Here is a 15,713-nt window from a genome sequence, read left to right as displayed (position 1 = left end):
CACTTTGGTAAAACTCCTATTCATTACCAAAGTAAAATAAGAAAGTCAATATGTACTGACCTTGTACTTTTTTGTTCTCTAGATGGTTGCTAATTGTTTCTGGCAGCAATTCAGCTTGCTACAGATGAACGTTTTGTTTCATGGTGATAAAGACATGAACTTCTGTATGGTTTAATGCATGTTGGAAGCTTCATGAAGGTTCTATTTCATTTGGATAAAGATGTCACTATTGTCAATTCTCATAGTTAAATGCATTTCTGATTTACCTGTCTATAAAGCCCCCAGAATGATCAGTTGTCAATATTTCAATTATAAGGAGAAAGTTGGTTATTATTGATCTTCAGACTACATTTTCTAGTTGTATAGGAGATGCATGTTATTAACAGTGTATTTTATTCATAGAATTTTTCTCTCAGCTAAAAAGTTTTAATCATCCATCAATGATTTTTTTTTTCAATCACAATAGCTGTTTTAGTTTATCTTATTTCAATGAATATTTGAAATACCCTTTTTGAAATTTAAACGTTTGAGATGTCAGCTTTTATCCTCATTGAACTTATCAAATAAATTATTTGAATAATGCACAGTAAGTTGACTTTGCACTACACCAGTTGTGGTAAACAAGTTTTAAATCATTTAATATTCTTTTATTTGGAGAATATGGTGTATGTACTAAGAAGCTCACATTAAAACAAAAAATGAGACAAAACTTAAGTGTTTTAAGAATGTTTATCAGTGTTAAAAGGCTATGACTAATATTTTTTTTTTAAAGTTCCTTCCGAAATGAGAGTGATTTATGTTTAGTCCCAAAGTTTGTGAGTTCAGTGAACTATGGTGGGAAAGATAACTGGGATATGTAGGAATATTCTTTATTTGGTCTCTTATTAAGTATTCAAGTGTTTCATCTCCCCATGGGTTCTCTCAGGTTCTATAGCAGCAGGGGCAGCTTAATCAATTAATAAACATAGGTCACATAGCTGGGCAAACACAAATGTCACCGCAGATATTATAATGTGTATTTAAAAGAAAGCGGTCTTGTTTGATTCAAATTCGTAGATAAACACATTGTCTACCGGTGGTCCCTGATGATAGCGCATTTGGTTCGGTTTTTTATTGGGTGAAATATCGACAAAGTGTCAGTAGTGGCTTATCTGGAGATCCCCTTAGAACTTCTGCTGGGATCTTGGGATTAGCAGTTACCTGCAAGTGTGGCCTAGCAAGAAGAAATTCAAATCTTATTTCTAAGTTGTAATAATTTAAAAAGTGAAAGTCATTGAAACTAAATGGGCCTTGTTTCTGTTGTTTATCCATCTTTTTAGAAATTGCCATATGCATGCTGCTTAGTTTTCTTAAAAGGAAAAATTAAGTTGAAATCATTTCCTACAATGAATTTCAATACCGGTATGCCATCTTTTGAACAGTTGGTGTTTTAAGTAATTGAATAACATAAAATGCAAATACACATTTAATCTGTGACTGTAGGCTAACGTTTAAGATAAAAACCATTTAGAATGGGCAGAAGAATATACGTAAATGGTTTTATTATTAGAACCATCTAACATTGATAGAATTGGCTGGGTTCTTTGGAATTGTTTTCACTTTTCTGGTGACCATGATTACATTGTTAACTTTATTTATGTAAGATCGCGGGTGACTGCCATTGTGTGTGTATATGCCGCACATTATTCACAGAAAACAAATAGGCATTTCGATATGTGATAGCTGGGGGTGACTCCCAATAAATGATAAGTCCAAGATTACCACTTTCCTTCTGCCGATAATGTGGAGAAAATATTGAAAGGCGATCAACGCATACTTATGAAGGAGTAAAATTTCCACCTTATATTAAATGCCTCTGCAATAAAATTGGATCAAACCATCATTAAATCTGTAGATATATTAAAAAGTTGAAGTTGGCAAGGATGAGAAACCAGTGTTGACAGATCCTGCAGTTTTTGGACAAGTAGTCTGCTTAGGATGTGATCTAATACTAAATGATTCATAAACTGTGACCTGAAGATCCTCAAGAGGAATGGATTTTTGCTGATCTGTGATGACAAGGAAATTCTTTTTACTGGCCTTGAGGACTCATCAATCTTTGGCACAGAGCTTTTAAATGACATCAGTTAAAGACCCCCTCAAGACAATGGGTGTTTGAATTCAAGGTTCTGGATACTGGCCTAACTTGGAATCTTTGCAGACTGTGCTGAGAGTAAAGTGCATCATAATTTATTGCCGCATTGTCTTCTGAAATCAACCTTAGTCTTGTCTGCAACTTGAGATTTATCCATAGCTGGTGTCAAAAGTTCTGGAAGGGCTGGTTGTTGTAGACTGTTCTGAGAGACAATTGCATCATAATTTTCATTGCGCTGTCTACTGAATTTTATTCAAGTCTTATGATAGTTTGTGTTAGCAGTTCTTGAAAGCCATTATAGTTGTTTTTTTTTACACTTTGTTAAGAATTATGTTATCTATTTTAGATGCAAATAAGAATTAACAAAAGATATTAATCAGATGTGTTTAATTGATCTGGAATTAGGTTAGAAGTATTAACAATTTATGGGTCAGAATTATAAGTGTATTAATTATTTGGGTCAATAGAAAAACTAGTTCTACGGCTTCTTCCATTTAGGTCTAATATTGATGTGTTCTGTGTAATTCCAGTGTTATGTTAATGGTTTTAATGTTCTGGAAGTGGACAATGCAAACATGCAAATTTATTAATGGTATAGTTTGTAGCTTATATTTAAAGAAATTTATCTAATGCTTATTGGAGAATAACTTCAAAGGTTAATGATTTCCAATGGTTTAAATACACAGGAAAGTATTGTAATAGTAATTGTGGGGTTATAAAGTATTACACTTATTTATACCAATCGAAGACCTATAGCTAGTACCAATATCTGGTTTGAAAAGTCAAGTCGATTTTTTAGCCTATCAGAATAAGAGGAAGAAAAATCAATAAGTGAAATTTAAAATGTGTCTGAAGCTGTGCTTTTGTAGCAGTTTGAAGGCTTTATGGCTTTTCGATAAGAAAATGTGTATCATAAGTGAGTGATAAGCACCCAGTCTTCAGAGAAATCAAAAGGCCAAGTGACATTTTGATTTATTTCCCTCGAGGAGTGTACAACTGGAAGTCCATTCAATCGGATGTAATAAAAAAAATTTTGTCATGAATTTTTTGGAACCTTAATATGGTATATGTTGATTGAATACCCAGCATAAAGCATGGCTACTACACCCTCTCCGAGAACTGAACGGCGAACTAAACATCCTTATCCTGGTCTTCCAAGTGCTTTGAAACACAATGTGATAGGTGATGAAATCGAAGATGAGGAACCACCAATTAAAACTGTTGTCTATGTACCGAATCGTTCTAAAATCAAGGAACAGTTTCCAGTGGTGTCCGTTCACAAAAGAAAAGATGGCCGCTACGTTGTTGTGGAACAAAGGCCTGTACACACATATTTTTCCGGAGAAAAATTCAATGATTTAAAAACACTGGAAGAGAAAGAGGACCGGATAAATCGAGAAACCAAATATAAATATGTCAAGCCACCCTGGAAATGGTCTTCGAAGGGAAAAGTTATGGAGAGGTCATTTGATAGAAATTACTACTACCCTCACCTTCCTCCCATTAACAATCACTTAGAGACTGTAACTTCAAAAGTAGGGTCATTAGACAATGCAGAGTATACACCCAGACCCTCAAATAAAAAAGTGCCTCATTTTCATGTCCACTGGGAGGCGGAACCCAAGGTTGGATCGCTGGATAACGTGGATTACAAGAAGAGAAAGTCAAGAAGTCACCCTGCATCAGAAATGGGAAATGGATCAGATGTCAGTGAATTTGAGACCCACAGTCTAAAGCTTCCACCCCTGAAATCAAGATATGGAGGTAGCGGAGACATTGGGGCCTTTGGAAATGCTCATTTCACTCCAGGATCAACACATTCCTCACCAAAGTCTATTAAGAATGCAGCAAAATCAAAGATAGGCTCTCTTGACAACATCCACTATAAGCCAAGAGGTGGAGATGTGGAGATCCCTCATTTTCCACACGACTTTAAAGCTGAATCCAAAATTGGATCTCTAGAGAGGGTTTTCCATAGCCCTGGAGGAGGTGATGTGCAGATAATTGACCTGAAGCCGAAATGGAAATCAAAGCCCAAGGTTGGATCACTTGACAATATTAGCCATTCACCTCAAAAATCGAGCTTCAAAGTGCCACATTTCAGTGATGATTTTAAGCAGAGAGCAAAAGCTAAAATCGGTTCTCTGGAAAATGCTGAGCATACACCAAGAACAAACAACCCACAGATATTCAATACAAAACTGAATTGGAAAAAGGAGTCCAAGATTAGTGCCTTGTGGAAAACCAAGCACAGATACGATGATCCTTACGATCCTGAGTACGATGAGGATGCTGAAATAGAGGCTAGAATTCGAGAACTGATGAACCGTTGATTAGTTGTAGGGACCTTTTTTATGACTTTTGCCAAGAGCCAATTAGCTTGCCCTAGCCATTATTTTGCAGAAGTAATTTTCAAAGTATCATGATAATTTTTAAAATATTCTTCTTTTGAACCATGTCTTTTAGACTGAATATTTTGATTTGTTTAGAGGTTGATCAGTATAGAGATGATCTCCCAGATTTCAATGTGTTATTAGGGTAGTGTTGACTGCATGAATATTTAATTCTCTAATAATCATGTGAAATGAACAATGATGATGACCCATTTGATACCAAATCTATATTATTTTGATAGATTCAATTGTTAGTTCATTCATCACTTCGATTCTTTCAAATGTTTTTTATACAGATCCATATTACAGCAATTAGTTACATTAACAAATGAATGAAAAAAATTGATTTTTTTAATGTAACAATTTGTGCCTAGATATGTATATCAGTTATAAAGGAAATTAGAATTGTGATCTGAATTTGCATTGTTCATTGCCTTTTTTTTTTTATATTCTGAATTCATGTTGGTCTGTTGTAAGAAAAATATGGAGTAATATATAGAATTGATTAGTGTCCAAAACCTCTATCTTCTTTTAATTTCAATAAACATGTTAAAAGCTTATGTAGTTCTTGAACGTGTATACTGTGTTGCTATATATATTTAATGGAGTATTGATGCTGGTGATGATAAACAGAAAACATGTTCAGCTATTTATACAATGCCCAAAATTGATTAGAAGTCTGTTGGATTAATTACTGAAGATCCATTGTCTAGGCATCCTAATGCAAACCCAAAATGGAAGCATTTGTGTAAACAATGAGTTTGTATAACTTGTATAACATGTATAATTTGATACAAAATTTCGTTAGATATCTGCATGTTTTCTTCTCCCTACAAAATGACCTTGAATTCAAAATTATCAATTTAGTAATTCATTAAACACACATTGAATGAAAAAAAAAAATTATTCAGGTTTGCTATATTTCTTTCTGATGTCTACTTATTAACCACTGGTATGTGTATTAGAAACATGGATATATGAGAAGACTTAAGAGATCACTTGATAGCATGAGTGCTGAAGGATCCATGATCCAGCGATATAGGATTTTAAATGCTCAATGGTACCATAGTTTGTACAGAAAGACTCGCAATTAAAACAAAAGACTAAATATGAATTTTGATCAGATATCGCAAAAAAGGGAAATAATAACTTTAGTTCCAGTAAAGATAAGGAGTGAATGTGTTTCCATATTATTCTGTGATGTACTTATCTGCTAATGGAATTCATAAGCTTGGTTACTTTTCAAAAAGAATTTCTAAATAAAACACAGTCGATTGTCTTTTGAATGAAATGTGATATACGGGGTTGACACGTTTTGAAATGGTTGGCTTTTGTTAATTCAGAAATCCTATCGGTAACAGTTCTTGTTTGTGTTAAAAAATAAAAAACTTCATGAACCATTAAATTCTTTCATTAATCTTTGTTGGTATGCATGTACTAGCTTTAAAAAAATTACTTTTTGTTACATCTTAATCGAAATCATTTCTTCTAATTAAATGTAGCCCAACAATCAAAATCTCATGCTCACCGCATATGAAATTATTTTCTATAGAAAAAAGTATTCTTTAAACGTTTCCTAATATTTTCCTTATTTTTCATCTCAGTTTATTCAGCTATTATATAAATGCCATCAGGAAAAATGAACAGATTGAAAAATTAAATGTATGAGCCCAAAGCTAACATTGACAATCAATTTGGTAGGTAATGGGGGTAAAACATACAGCCTGAACAGTAAATTGGTGGAGAGTGCTAGATGCTGTTTGCTTTGGCAACATGTTCTATGTACTCCGTGTATTCATAAATCCTTCCTCTTATTAGATATTCAAGGTCCTTAAAATGCATGTATATCTTGGGTCTTCGTTTGGAAGAAATGTTCATCGAAGGAACTTCTTTGAATCATTATCTCATTTATATATTAAACTATATAACCTTTAATGTTCTAAAATATTCAATCTGCACAAAATACATGTATATCTTGATTTAGCTGGGATTTGTTCATCAAAGGAAAATTGCTGAATTATTTAACATTTATATAAAAATATCAAGAAGTCCTTGAATACTTTGTTTTTTTATGCAATTGACAGGATTATGAAGTCATTTTGCAGTCATACATCTTTTGTAATACATAAATATTATACACAAGATTTGAGCAGTTGTCAATGCGCTGCAACCATTTGCTAGATCATTCTTAGCTATATGAAAGAACTGAGTAAAATATCAGGTAAGAAAACATGATGGCCCTATAAAAGATCTCGAGAAATTGATTGGCATGTTCAGTCATGATTTTAGAATGAGTAAAAACTCGTACTTTGGGTAAAAAGTAAAGAAAGACTTTGGAAAATTTGATGCATCAGATGTATTTTAAATTCTATGACTAATCCAGTTCAAACCTTGCTTAATATCTACTATATATCAACCTCATGCCTTAAACGATGGGTAAAAAGTAAAGAAAGACTTCGGAAAATTTTATGCATCAGATGTATATTAAATTCTCTGACTAATCCAGTTCAAACATTGCATTATATCCACTATATATCAACCTTATGCCTTAAACGATAGAAACAATATGGCATCTCGGGTTTCGGCTATTTTGTTCCGTTGCCTAATTAATCTTTTGTTCAAAAGGGCACCCAAGACTTTGGCAGGGTTGCTTATTAGATTAATTATTTATTTGTTAAATATGCTAAATGATTGCATGTCCTTTTGATAGATTTTTTTTCAAAACCTAATTAGTTTCTAAGCAACTCCATAGTTACTAAATTCAACACCACAGCTTGCTGCTTGGTTTAAAATTGATACGGGACTGTAAAAAAAAAGTTATGTCATATTGTCTGACAGTATATTTTCATATTGATAGCGAAAGTTTGCCAAAGGGTATATAATTTATTGTCTTTAAATAGTGCATAATCATTCTGTCCTACGCAAACAGTGGTTTCCATTTGTAAAGATTCGGTAGTTCCTGAAGGGCAGACCCTACTACCCAGTATTTAGTAGTGTTTGTTAGTGGTATCGAAGAATACACAGCTTCTTAACAAAGTCTTTGCTTGGCACACGCGGATAAGATATGAAAGTTAACCGAATGTTGGTTTTAAGAATTAAATGACTGCCTTGGAAAACTACTAAATAAAAGCTTCCCCTATCCAATTCAAAAGAAATAATGTGTAAAGAATGGGAGTTTCCTTGGCTTGTGAGCTATTAAAGCTACAGTCCAATACACATCCGTCCAGTGAACCATTAATGGATTTGGAAAGGTTTCTAGCAATCTTTTTTATAAGAACAGCTTCTTATGCATTTCATTTCAGTCTTTATATCATTTAGGCTGCACCCATATTGATTTTTTAGTCAGTTTGTTGCATAGTCTTTGGGTGTGACATTTGCTTTGCCTTAATTTTTTCCTTTTCATTAAATTGATTTTTTTTGTAAGACATTGCTGTACTAGTTGAAAATCTAAGGAAAACATTTACATTGCAATATTCACTTCTTTGTTGCCAATTGATTTAATAATACCTGGTAGTAATTTTATACACCTTCGCCTCTTCATTTTATAGTTGAGTCAAAGCAAAGTTACCTGGTAATTATCCTTTGGGGGAAAAGGCCATACTCTGCAAATTCAAGGCTTTTCAGGGATTTCTGAGTAAATAGCTCTATCAGTTTTTCAGTTTATTTTTCTAAATTAAAAGTATATTGCAGTATGGATTTCTCTGTTGGATCCAGAGCTTTCGCTGCAGGCTCCGCAAATAGAAATTACGTTGGTCTTATTGTTTAACATAATTTCTAAACTGAGCGAAAGAATTGACGCAAAAACTGACGACTCAGGTAGCTGTCTTTAAAATGCAACTTTATTTTTACCTGTGAAAGTTTTGGTTTTGTGTAGGGATAAATGACATAATCCAGAAGTCTTTTTACGGCTTGTTACCAGTTTCAAAATTATAGAGTACTTGTCTCTAAAGTAAAGCTCTGTGGAATCAATAAATAGACCTGAAAATGATGGAATGATAATTCGAGTGTTCTAGCCAGATCTATATTTATAAAAAAATCTTAGGCAGTTTAAACATCTCGACCGCATGTTTTTATTTTTGGTTGCATTTTATTAGCACTTTACAAACCGTATTGTACTTTTTCACCCGACAATTTTCATTTTATTTTTTGAAAGGGATTCTACATGGTATTTAAAATTTATTTTTTGGTGATAAAACTAAGCTTGGTAGTCTCTGGAAGACTTTAAATGGGTACACACTTTCCTCTAGACTATTTAAACAGGTGCCCTAGACCACATAAAGTAAAGTTCTTTTTTTTTAAATGTATAGATGTAATCAGATCAATTTTTTTGAAGGCATAGAGAATTTTAAATCACCTATCTTTATTCTGATTTTGCAAATAGGGTGGTAACAAAGTATTTTTCGGTGCTTCATGTGGAGATTGATGTATCGGGAACATTACAGAAAGTCTAATTGACATCTAATTACATTGCTTAAGGTATACTTTAACAGTTACGTGAAAAAAGGAATATGGTTTAGATATTAATATCTTAGTGGAGTCTTTGCTGTGTCCTATGGATATAAAACCACATGTACAAAAGAATTAGATTTGAAGCTATTTCAATATTTGACAAACTTATCGGAGGCATTAAGAGGTTTACAGGCCTCGCTTGATTTAAATATTTGTGTATTGCGACCTGAATGGCTCTGACTATTTGGTAGGATAGTATTGATTGAACAAAGGGAGAAAATACAGTTAACATATATCAGTGATTGGAATATTAATTCTGAGCCTCATAAAACTTAGTGACGTAATCCCGAATCAGGGTGATCTATCTGTTGTGTATTGAAAGCAAGCGGACTGTGGTTAACTTTCATTGGAACGAAGCGGTGAATGAGTGTTTGAGTACTCGATTTCTCTATAGACCCCCTTGGTTACCACGTGTAAAAGATACCTAGAGACAGGGCTTGCAAGTCTGTTTTGTTTTACTTTGCAAAAATAATATCTTAAGGACTAAATATTAAAGTGAGACTGACTTCATTCAAAAGTTTTATTGAATCGACTTCATACTTGGGCTTATATAATGTCAGTCCTTGTGGCATGAATGGATTCCAATCAATAAGAGATTTGTGTTCAGACTTTAAGACCTTTTCCTAACTGTTGGATAATTACGGTATGGAAGCATAATTATGATGACTAAACACAGGACCTTCCAGACACAATCAGGGGACATATTCCCCCCGCTACCTGCCATTGATCTAGGATGGAAAGCTCAACCAAAAGTAAGATCTCTCGAGAACACCCACCACAAGCCGGGGGGAGGTAATGTTGAAATTCCCCAAAGCAAATTACAGTGGTCAGCTGAACCAAAAGTTGGCTCGCGTGATGAAAATCACGCCAATAGGAGTAAGAAGAGACCTCGAAGCTACGACGGGATTGAGTATATAAAATTCCCCAGTATATACCGTAAGAGAGTGAATGATTTGAATCGATGGGAGGATCCCAAAACCACAGAAGAAGGTGCATACGTTCATATTGTGAACAAAAAATTTCAGGGAGCCCCAAAGGTTGGTTCTTTGGACAATGTTCATCATAAACCAGGGGGTGGTGATGTGAGAATTGTGGACGAAACTCCGCGCTGGGAGACTACTGCCAAAGTAAAGTCTCTAGACAATGTGACATACCGAGCGGGAGGAGGAAACGTCCAGATTGCAAGCGAACCTCTCCACTGGAAAGCTGCTCCAAAAGTCGGGTCTTTAGATAACAAGCATTATACACCAGGTGGTGGACAAGTGCAAATACCTGAGGAAAAGCTTCATTGGAAAGCTGCACCAAAAGTGAGATCCATGGATAATGTTACGTACTCACCCAGGGGAGGAGAAGTGAAGATTGTGGATGAGAGACCAAGATGGAAGGCAGAGCCAAAAGTTGGATCACTAGATAATGCTCACTACCAGCCAAAACAAGGAAATGTGTCAATAGTGAATGAAAAGCCTGTCTGGGATGCACACCCTAAAGTGAGTTCTTTGGACAATATCACCTATCAACCTGGGGGAGGAAATAAGACAATTGTTAGTCAGAGGACCCAGTGGAATGCTTCCCCTAGGGTCGGATCCTTGGATAATGCTCATTACCGGCCCGGTGGAGGAGAGGTGCAGATACATGAAGAAAGACTCAAGTGGAATGCTTCGCCAAGGGTCGGGTCTCTAGATAACAAAACATATAGACCGGGAGGTGGAGAAGTCAGTATAATCAACGAAACTCCACGCTGGCAGGCAACGCCAAAAGTTGGATCCCTGGATAATGCTCACTATCAACCAACAGGAGGAAATGTCTCCATTGTCAACGACCCCAGGCACTATCAGAGTGATGCAAAAGTCCACTCCCTGGACAACGTCCATTACAAGCCGGGAGGAGGGGACATCAAAGTGCCAATCAAAATCATGCCGTATCCGATCGGATCGCTGAATGATCTTCCACATCCAGGTACACGCAGTTCCCGATCTTCTCCCCGCAGTAGGAGCAATGTAACAACCAGCCGGCGCCGATTCAGTCATTCTAGCTCAATTCATACTGTTGCTTGAGTTGAGGAGTCGTAAGTCCACAATATAATGACCTGCATGGTGTTGTATTGCATGTTGTGAGGCTTTCGTTGTCCAATTTTTGTTTCTAATGAAATTCAGGTTGCATTTTCTTAACACAACTAAAAGCATGATCTCAAAAAAGATGACAATTATTTGTGTCAATTCCATTTTGTTTCATCCCATTACAAGTTGCAGGAGTCTTTAGAACAGATAAATCTATTGATGGTGTAATTTGGAAGATTATACTGTAATTATAGGGGTTTCAATTTAAAGACAGAATTCTTTACTCCCCTATTTGTTTAACTTTGATTTTAAGTTGGGTTGGGGAATTTTAAATTTAAAAAGTAACTATTTTTTTTGACTTGTGGGGAAGGGAGGGAGTGTCTGCTGTGGTAACCAAAACATTGAATCAAGAAAACTTGAATACCAATTATAGTTATTTCAACATGAAGAGCAGTTCAGTAATAAAATCTCTTGGCCAAATTTAAATGCTTTGAACTGCCCGCTTTGTCTATGCAAATACCATGACATTTTAACAACAAATTTAAGTTTTTTTATGAGATGTTTTCTCCAACTAAAATAATATGTAAATTTTTGTTTCGAAAATGCTTTCTGAATTTCCATGGTCTGCAAACAGCAACAGTATTAGTTGTGTGGTTTGACATTGATTGCACTCGATGGCGTCCAAGGTTTTGATTACATGTACTTGCCGTAGGGAGACAATTGGTTCTTGCAGATTAAGATAATACAACTCAGATACTCTGAAATATGATATTTCTGAGCAGTTTTTGAAAAATATAATAACCATTTGATTGTCGAGACAGATTTCAATGCATGACGTCCTGTGATTATTTGATTAAGATTTTGAATACTAAAGTTTACTAATATGACCGATAAGCATTTTCAAGCTTAATGGTGTTTCTATGCCTTCAGTTGTTTAACACTAACATATTTTTACAAATGTTCTCATGATATAGGCAGAAAAAGTCGATTAAACAGTCGATCATCGTCCAACAGTAAAGGATGATGGATGTGTTGTAAGTGCTTAGTTACGACAACTTTCATGTTCCTTTTCAGAGTAGCTGCTGAGTTGAATAGAGTACTCTCCCTTAGTTTTGCTAATTTCAAAACATGTATTTGTTGTAGATCTGTATGCTATTTGGTTTGGCAATCATGCCTATAAGCAGAATATACCTGGCTACACAATCAGACTTTTCTTTCACTGTGTATAGACCTTTTTCTCATTCTCTGTTTGAGTCTGGGTAGAAGTGCCTCCTTCCTATGAAAATTCAGGAAAGCTTGCTCAAGATTTGCCCTTTGTGTAGATATGTTTTGGAGTAAACATATTGACTTGGGTTAAAAAGAGAAATCAAGATTTTATCATTGCCATTTCGCAAGCTGTTTTCATTAAATTTCTTGAGCAGGCTGTGAAACGCATTTTCATTGAGGTATTGGGATCTCTTGTATACCACATAAAAATTTTCATTTACTCAAACATTTTGTTGACAACCACCATTCTTATTCAGGGTCAGATGGCAAAGGATATTCCCATTCCAGATAAACAGTGGTTTGTATAGTATTTATCTCCCCTTGCTATGCTGTGTCATCACTTGTGGCTTTTTTCATAACTTCAATCAATCGAAGGCATTTTTTTTTTAAATCACTGATAATAGCATAGTATTACTTATCAAAATAGTTTTTTATACCATATTAGGTATGATTTTATTGGGCAAGCACATTTTGCGCATATGTCTTGGATATGGAATGTACGATAAACCTTGTTCAAATATTTCATGCTTTTGTCTCAACTCAAAAAATCTGCTGAATGTTTCTTGCTCTTATACAACAGCCTTATTATGGGAAAGAATTTGAAGTTGATTAATATTTAAGTGGCCATGGGGGTTTTAATAAACTTAAAGAAGGGGTTGGAAAGGATAAAGTTAAATCACTTATCCTAGCTAGGGATTAATCAAATAGAAACCAATCGTTTCATACTTTTAATAATGCTAAACGTTTAATAATCTGAACTTTCTTATATTTCACTTAACCATATATACCACTAACTACTCTCTAGAATTAAAGGGGAAAAACCCACACTCCCTACAAAAGGTAAAGGGGAGATTCTTTATGTTTTAAATAAGATTATCAAAGAGTGGGTGACTATCTCCTTAAAAAATTTTCATTACCTGTAAAGTCTTATGTACGAACTGTAATATAGGGTTAATCAAAGTCGAGGGGGTAACTCTTAAGACAGTCTTGTCACTCTTGTGACGCAAAAAGAATTATCTATCATCTCCTAGAATAGATCACCATTTGCAATAGAACATGCCCTGAAAGGATAAATATTAACTTTATCTTTTGGGGCTTGCCAGGTAAATATTGACTCCTGGTAGCAGGATTACACCTGGAGCTGCTATTGGTCTCCTTTTTTAGCTTTATTTGAAGCAGGATGTTCCAGTGTATGTGCTTTAAGTGGATTCAGTAATAAGACATTTTGTGGAATGCATGACACAATGTCGGGCTCAAACATTGCAATGGCTATTTTTTACAGTTGGCTTAAAAAATTGTTTAGCTAGCTCTTGAAACATTTCTATGCAAACATCAAATGTTAATCATGAAAGCGTATGTTGATATAACAGCATGTTGGTTAAGACATCTTAATAATGGGTAAAATAGAATTCACCCCTTTCAGGTATAAAAATAAAGCAGACTTTTCTTATTCATATTTGTGAGTTAAGTCTGTACTTTTGTCAACATCCCATTGACATGGGAAATGCAAATACCCCTACAAAAGTGGCTTTTAAATTTCAATATTAGAGGATTAAAAAGTGACAGTTTTCAAAATAGAAAGACAATTTGAAAAATTTAAGAATGTCTTCTTTGCTTCTTCATGGTAAAATTCTTGCATGTTGTAAAACTCATGTATCTATTAATGCTAACTTTGCTGATTTGTTTGGGTTTTTTATATTTACAGATAGAAACACAAAAACTAAACTTCAAGGAAAGCGCCAAGTCTCGGACGGATTCAGGGACCGCAACTCCAAAAGCCCAAACGGAAAGCGTGAACTCACAAGATAGCGTTAACTAATCACTATTCCTTTGTCTTTCTCATCTACAAATTCAATGTTTAGGTTGACTCTCAATTATTCCCACGTATTCTTTTGGAGCAGAGAAAAAACATTTGGGAGATTCATGTGACCCTTGTTAATATGGCAGTGTCGGCAAGCTTTTTCGTAATTGCTCTAATGTTGTGCTTCAAGATTTGATGCTTAACGGATAAAGGGAGGCAATCTTCTTTTGGTGATTTTTTTTTATATTTCGCAGTGTATAGTATACTTTTTAGAAATATCAATATTTGGAATATAGATAAAAGAAAACAGGATCAGAAAAACATATGTATTGTATATTACAGTATATTTTCAAAAATACTTTGTGTTAAAAAAAAACCGAAATAAGTTAAATTTTCTCAAAAAAGATGAACTCACAATTGGAGATTTGCATGTTGGGAGGCCATATTTATTAATGATTGTAATTGCTCATTGATAAATGTATGATGTGCATTGTATTCTCAGATATGTTGTCATTTTGTACATTTCGACAATATCACATTTTTTTTCTCTCTCTCTGCACAAAATAAAAATTCAATCCTCAACACAACTGAAAGATGGATATTTTTCAGTTTGACTAAACACCATGTTTTTTACTACATCTGTGAAATGTTTCCTTTTTTTTACCCTTTATTGTTAAGTTTGTGTTTTGTTCCAAGCATCTGTTACACATTTCCATTTTTTGTTTTTAATCAGATTTTTATTTGTCATTAGGAATAACGGAGGTTAGCAGGTTTTAGATTCTGTATAATGGAAACAAGATTCTTGTTCTGAAGGGGCTTATTTCAGATTGATGACAAAAGTTTTCACAACTTCCAAAATGCTTCTGTATAATAAAGTCTTATACACAGAGCTTTCTGTCCGCAGTTCTGTCTTGCATTTTTTGTTAGCACTTTCTATTCATAGCTGATGAACAGAACAATTTATGTTAGTGAAAATGGTTGTGTTTTCGTTTTAAAGTATTACTTTCTACAAGAAAAGGGGGACAACTCCAAATATTAACTGTCTTTTAAAGTCGTCATTTGTATTCATTGCACTTAATTTATATATATATCCCTTAACTTATAACAATGACAAAAAAACCTTCATTTTCAAATTTGTAGAATTTCAAATATTCAGTCTTTTCAATGATATCAGTTTTTTTGCAGTTAAACCGGAGTCTGTAGATACAACTGTTTAGAATGTTCTGTATTATGAACTAAGTAGATTTTAGTAATGAGCACTTGTAGCTATTTGTAACATTGCTTATAGATATGCATTAAACTGTAAAAAACAATCTTTTTTTGTTTATTGTTGTCATCAAAGTTGAATGGACTTTAAAAGATTGAGATAATTAAAGCTAGATTTCTGATCATACACTTTGGAACATCCATGTAAAGGTCTAATTGGGTCAAAGAACTAAGTTATCAATCTTCTTGTTAAATGTCAATTTAATCATAAGAGATAAAACAATGTTTGAGGTTCAAGATTTTTAATTCAAATAAAATAAAATATTGCACAAACTTTAAACATGCAA

General features: G+C 34.2%; 2 protein-coding genes across 13 annotated transcripts in view; both read left to right on the top strand.

Moving 5' to 3' along the window:
* The window catches only part of LOC128181495 (microtubule-associated protein 2-like), a 57,239-nt gene extending 41,764 nt beyond the window's left edge, over window positions 1-15,475 (top strand). For 11 of the 12 annotated variants that reach the window (XM_052849935.1, XM_052849941.1, XM_052849920.1 and 8 more), the window contains one exon: window positions 14,065-15,475. In XM_052849935.1, the coding sequence (XP_052705895.1) occupies window positions 14,065-14,178 (114 nt within the window). In that variant the 3' untranslated portion in view covers window positions 14,179-15,475. Of the gene's footprint in view, window positions 1-12,616; window positions 12,658-14,064 lie in introns of all 12 variants that reach the window. The other variant, XM_052849972.1, reaches the window with a different exon arrangement.
* Window positions 655-5,087, top strand: LOC128181687 (microtubule-associated protein 2-like). Its single transcript, XM_052850175.1, has one exon. The coding sequence runs from the start codon at window positions 3,229-3,231 to the stop codon at window positions 4,465-4,467; it is 1,239 nt and encodes a 412-aa protein (XP_052706135.1). The 5' UTR covers window positions 655-3,228; the 3' UTR covers window positions 4,468-5,087.
* Window positions 15,476-15,713: the final 238 nt, after the last annotated feature.

The sequence above is a fragment of the Crassostrea angulata genome, chromosome 1 (genome assembly GCF_025612915.1).
Source record: "Crassostrea angulata isolate pt1a10 chromosome 1, ASM2561291v2, whole genome shotgun sequence".
NCBI classification, from domain to species: domain Eukaryota; kingdom Metazoa; phylum Mollusca; class Bivalvia; order Ostreida; family Ostreidae; genus Magallana; species Magallana angulata.
This window is presented reverse-complemented; position numbering and strand designations above follow the sequence as displayed.

Bases quoted from the DNA above. Each gene is read 5' to 3' on its own strand.
- LOC128181687 (XM_052850175.1), top strand. From the start codon at position 3,229: ATGGCTACTACACCCTCTCCGAGAACTGAACGGCGAACTAAACATCCT.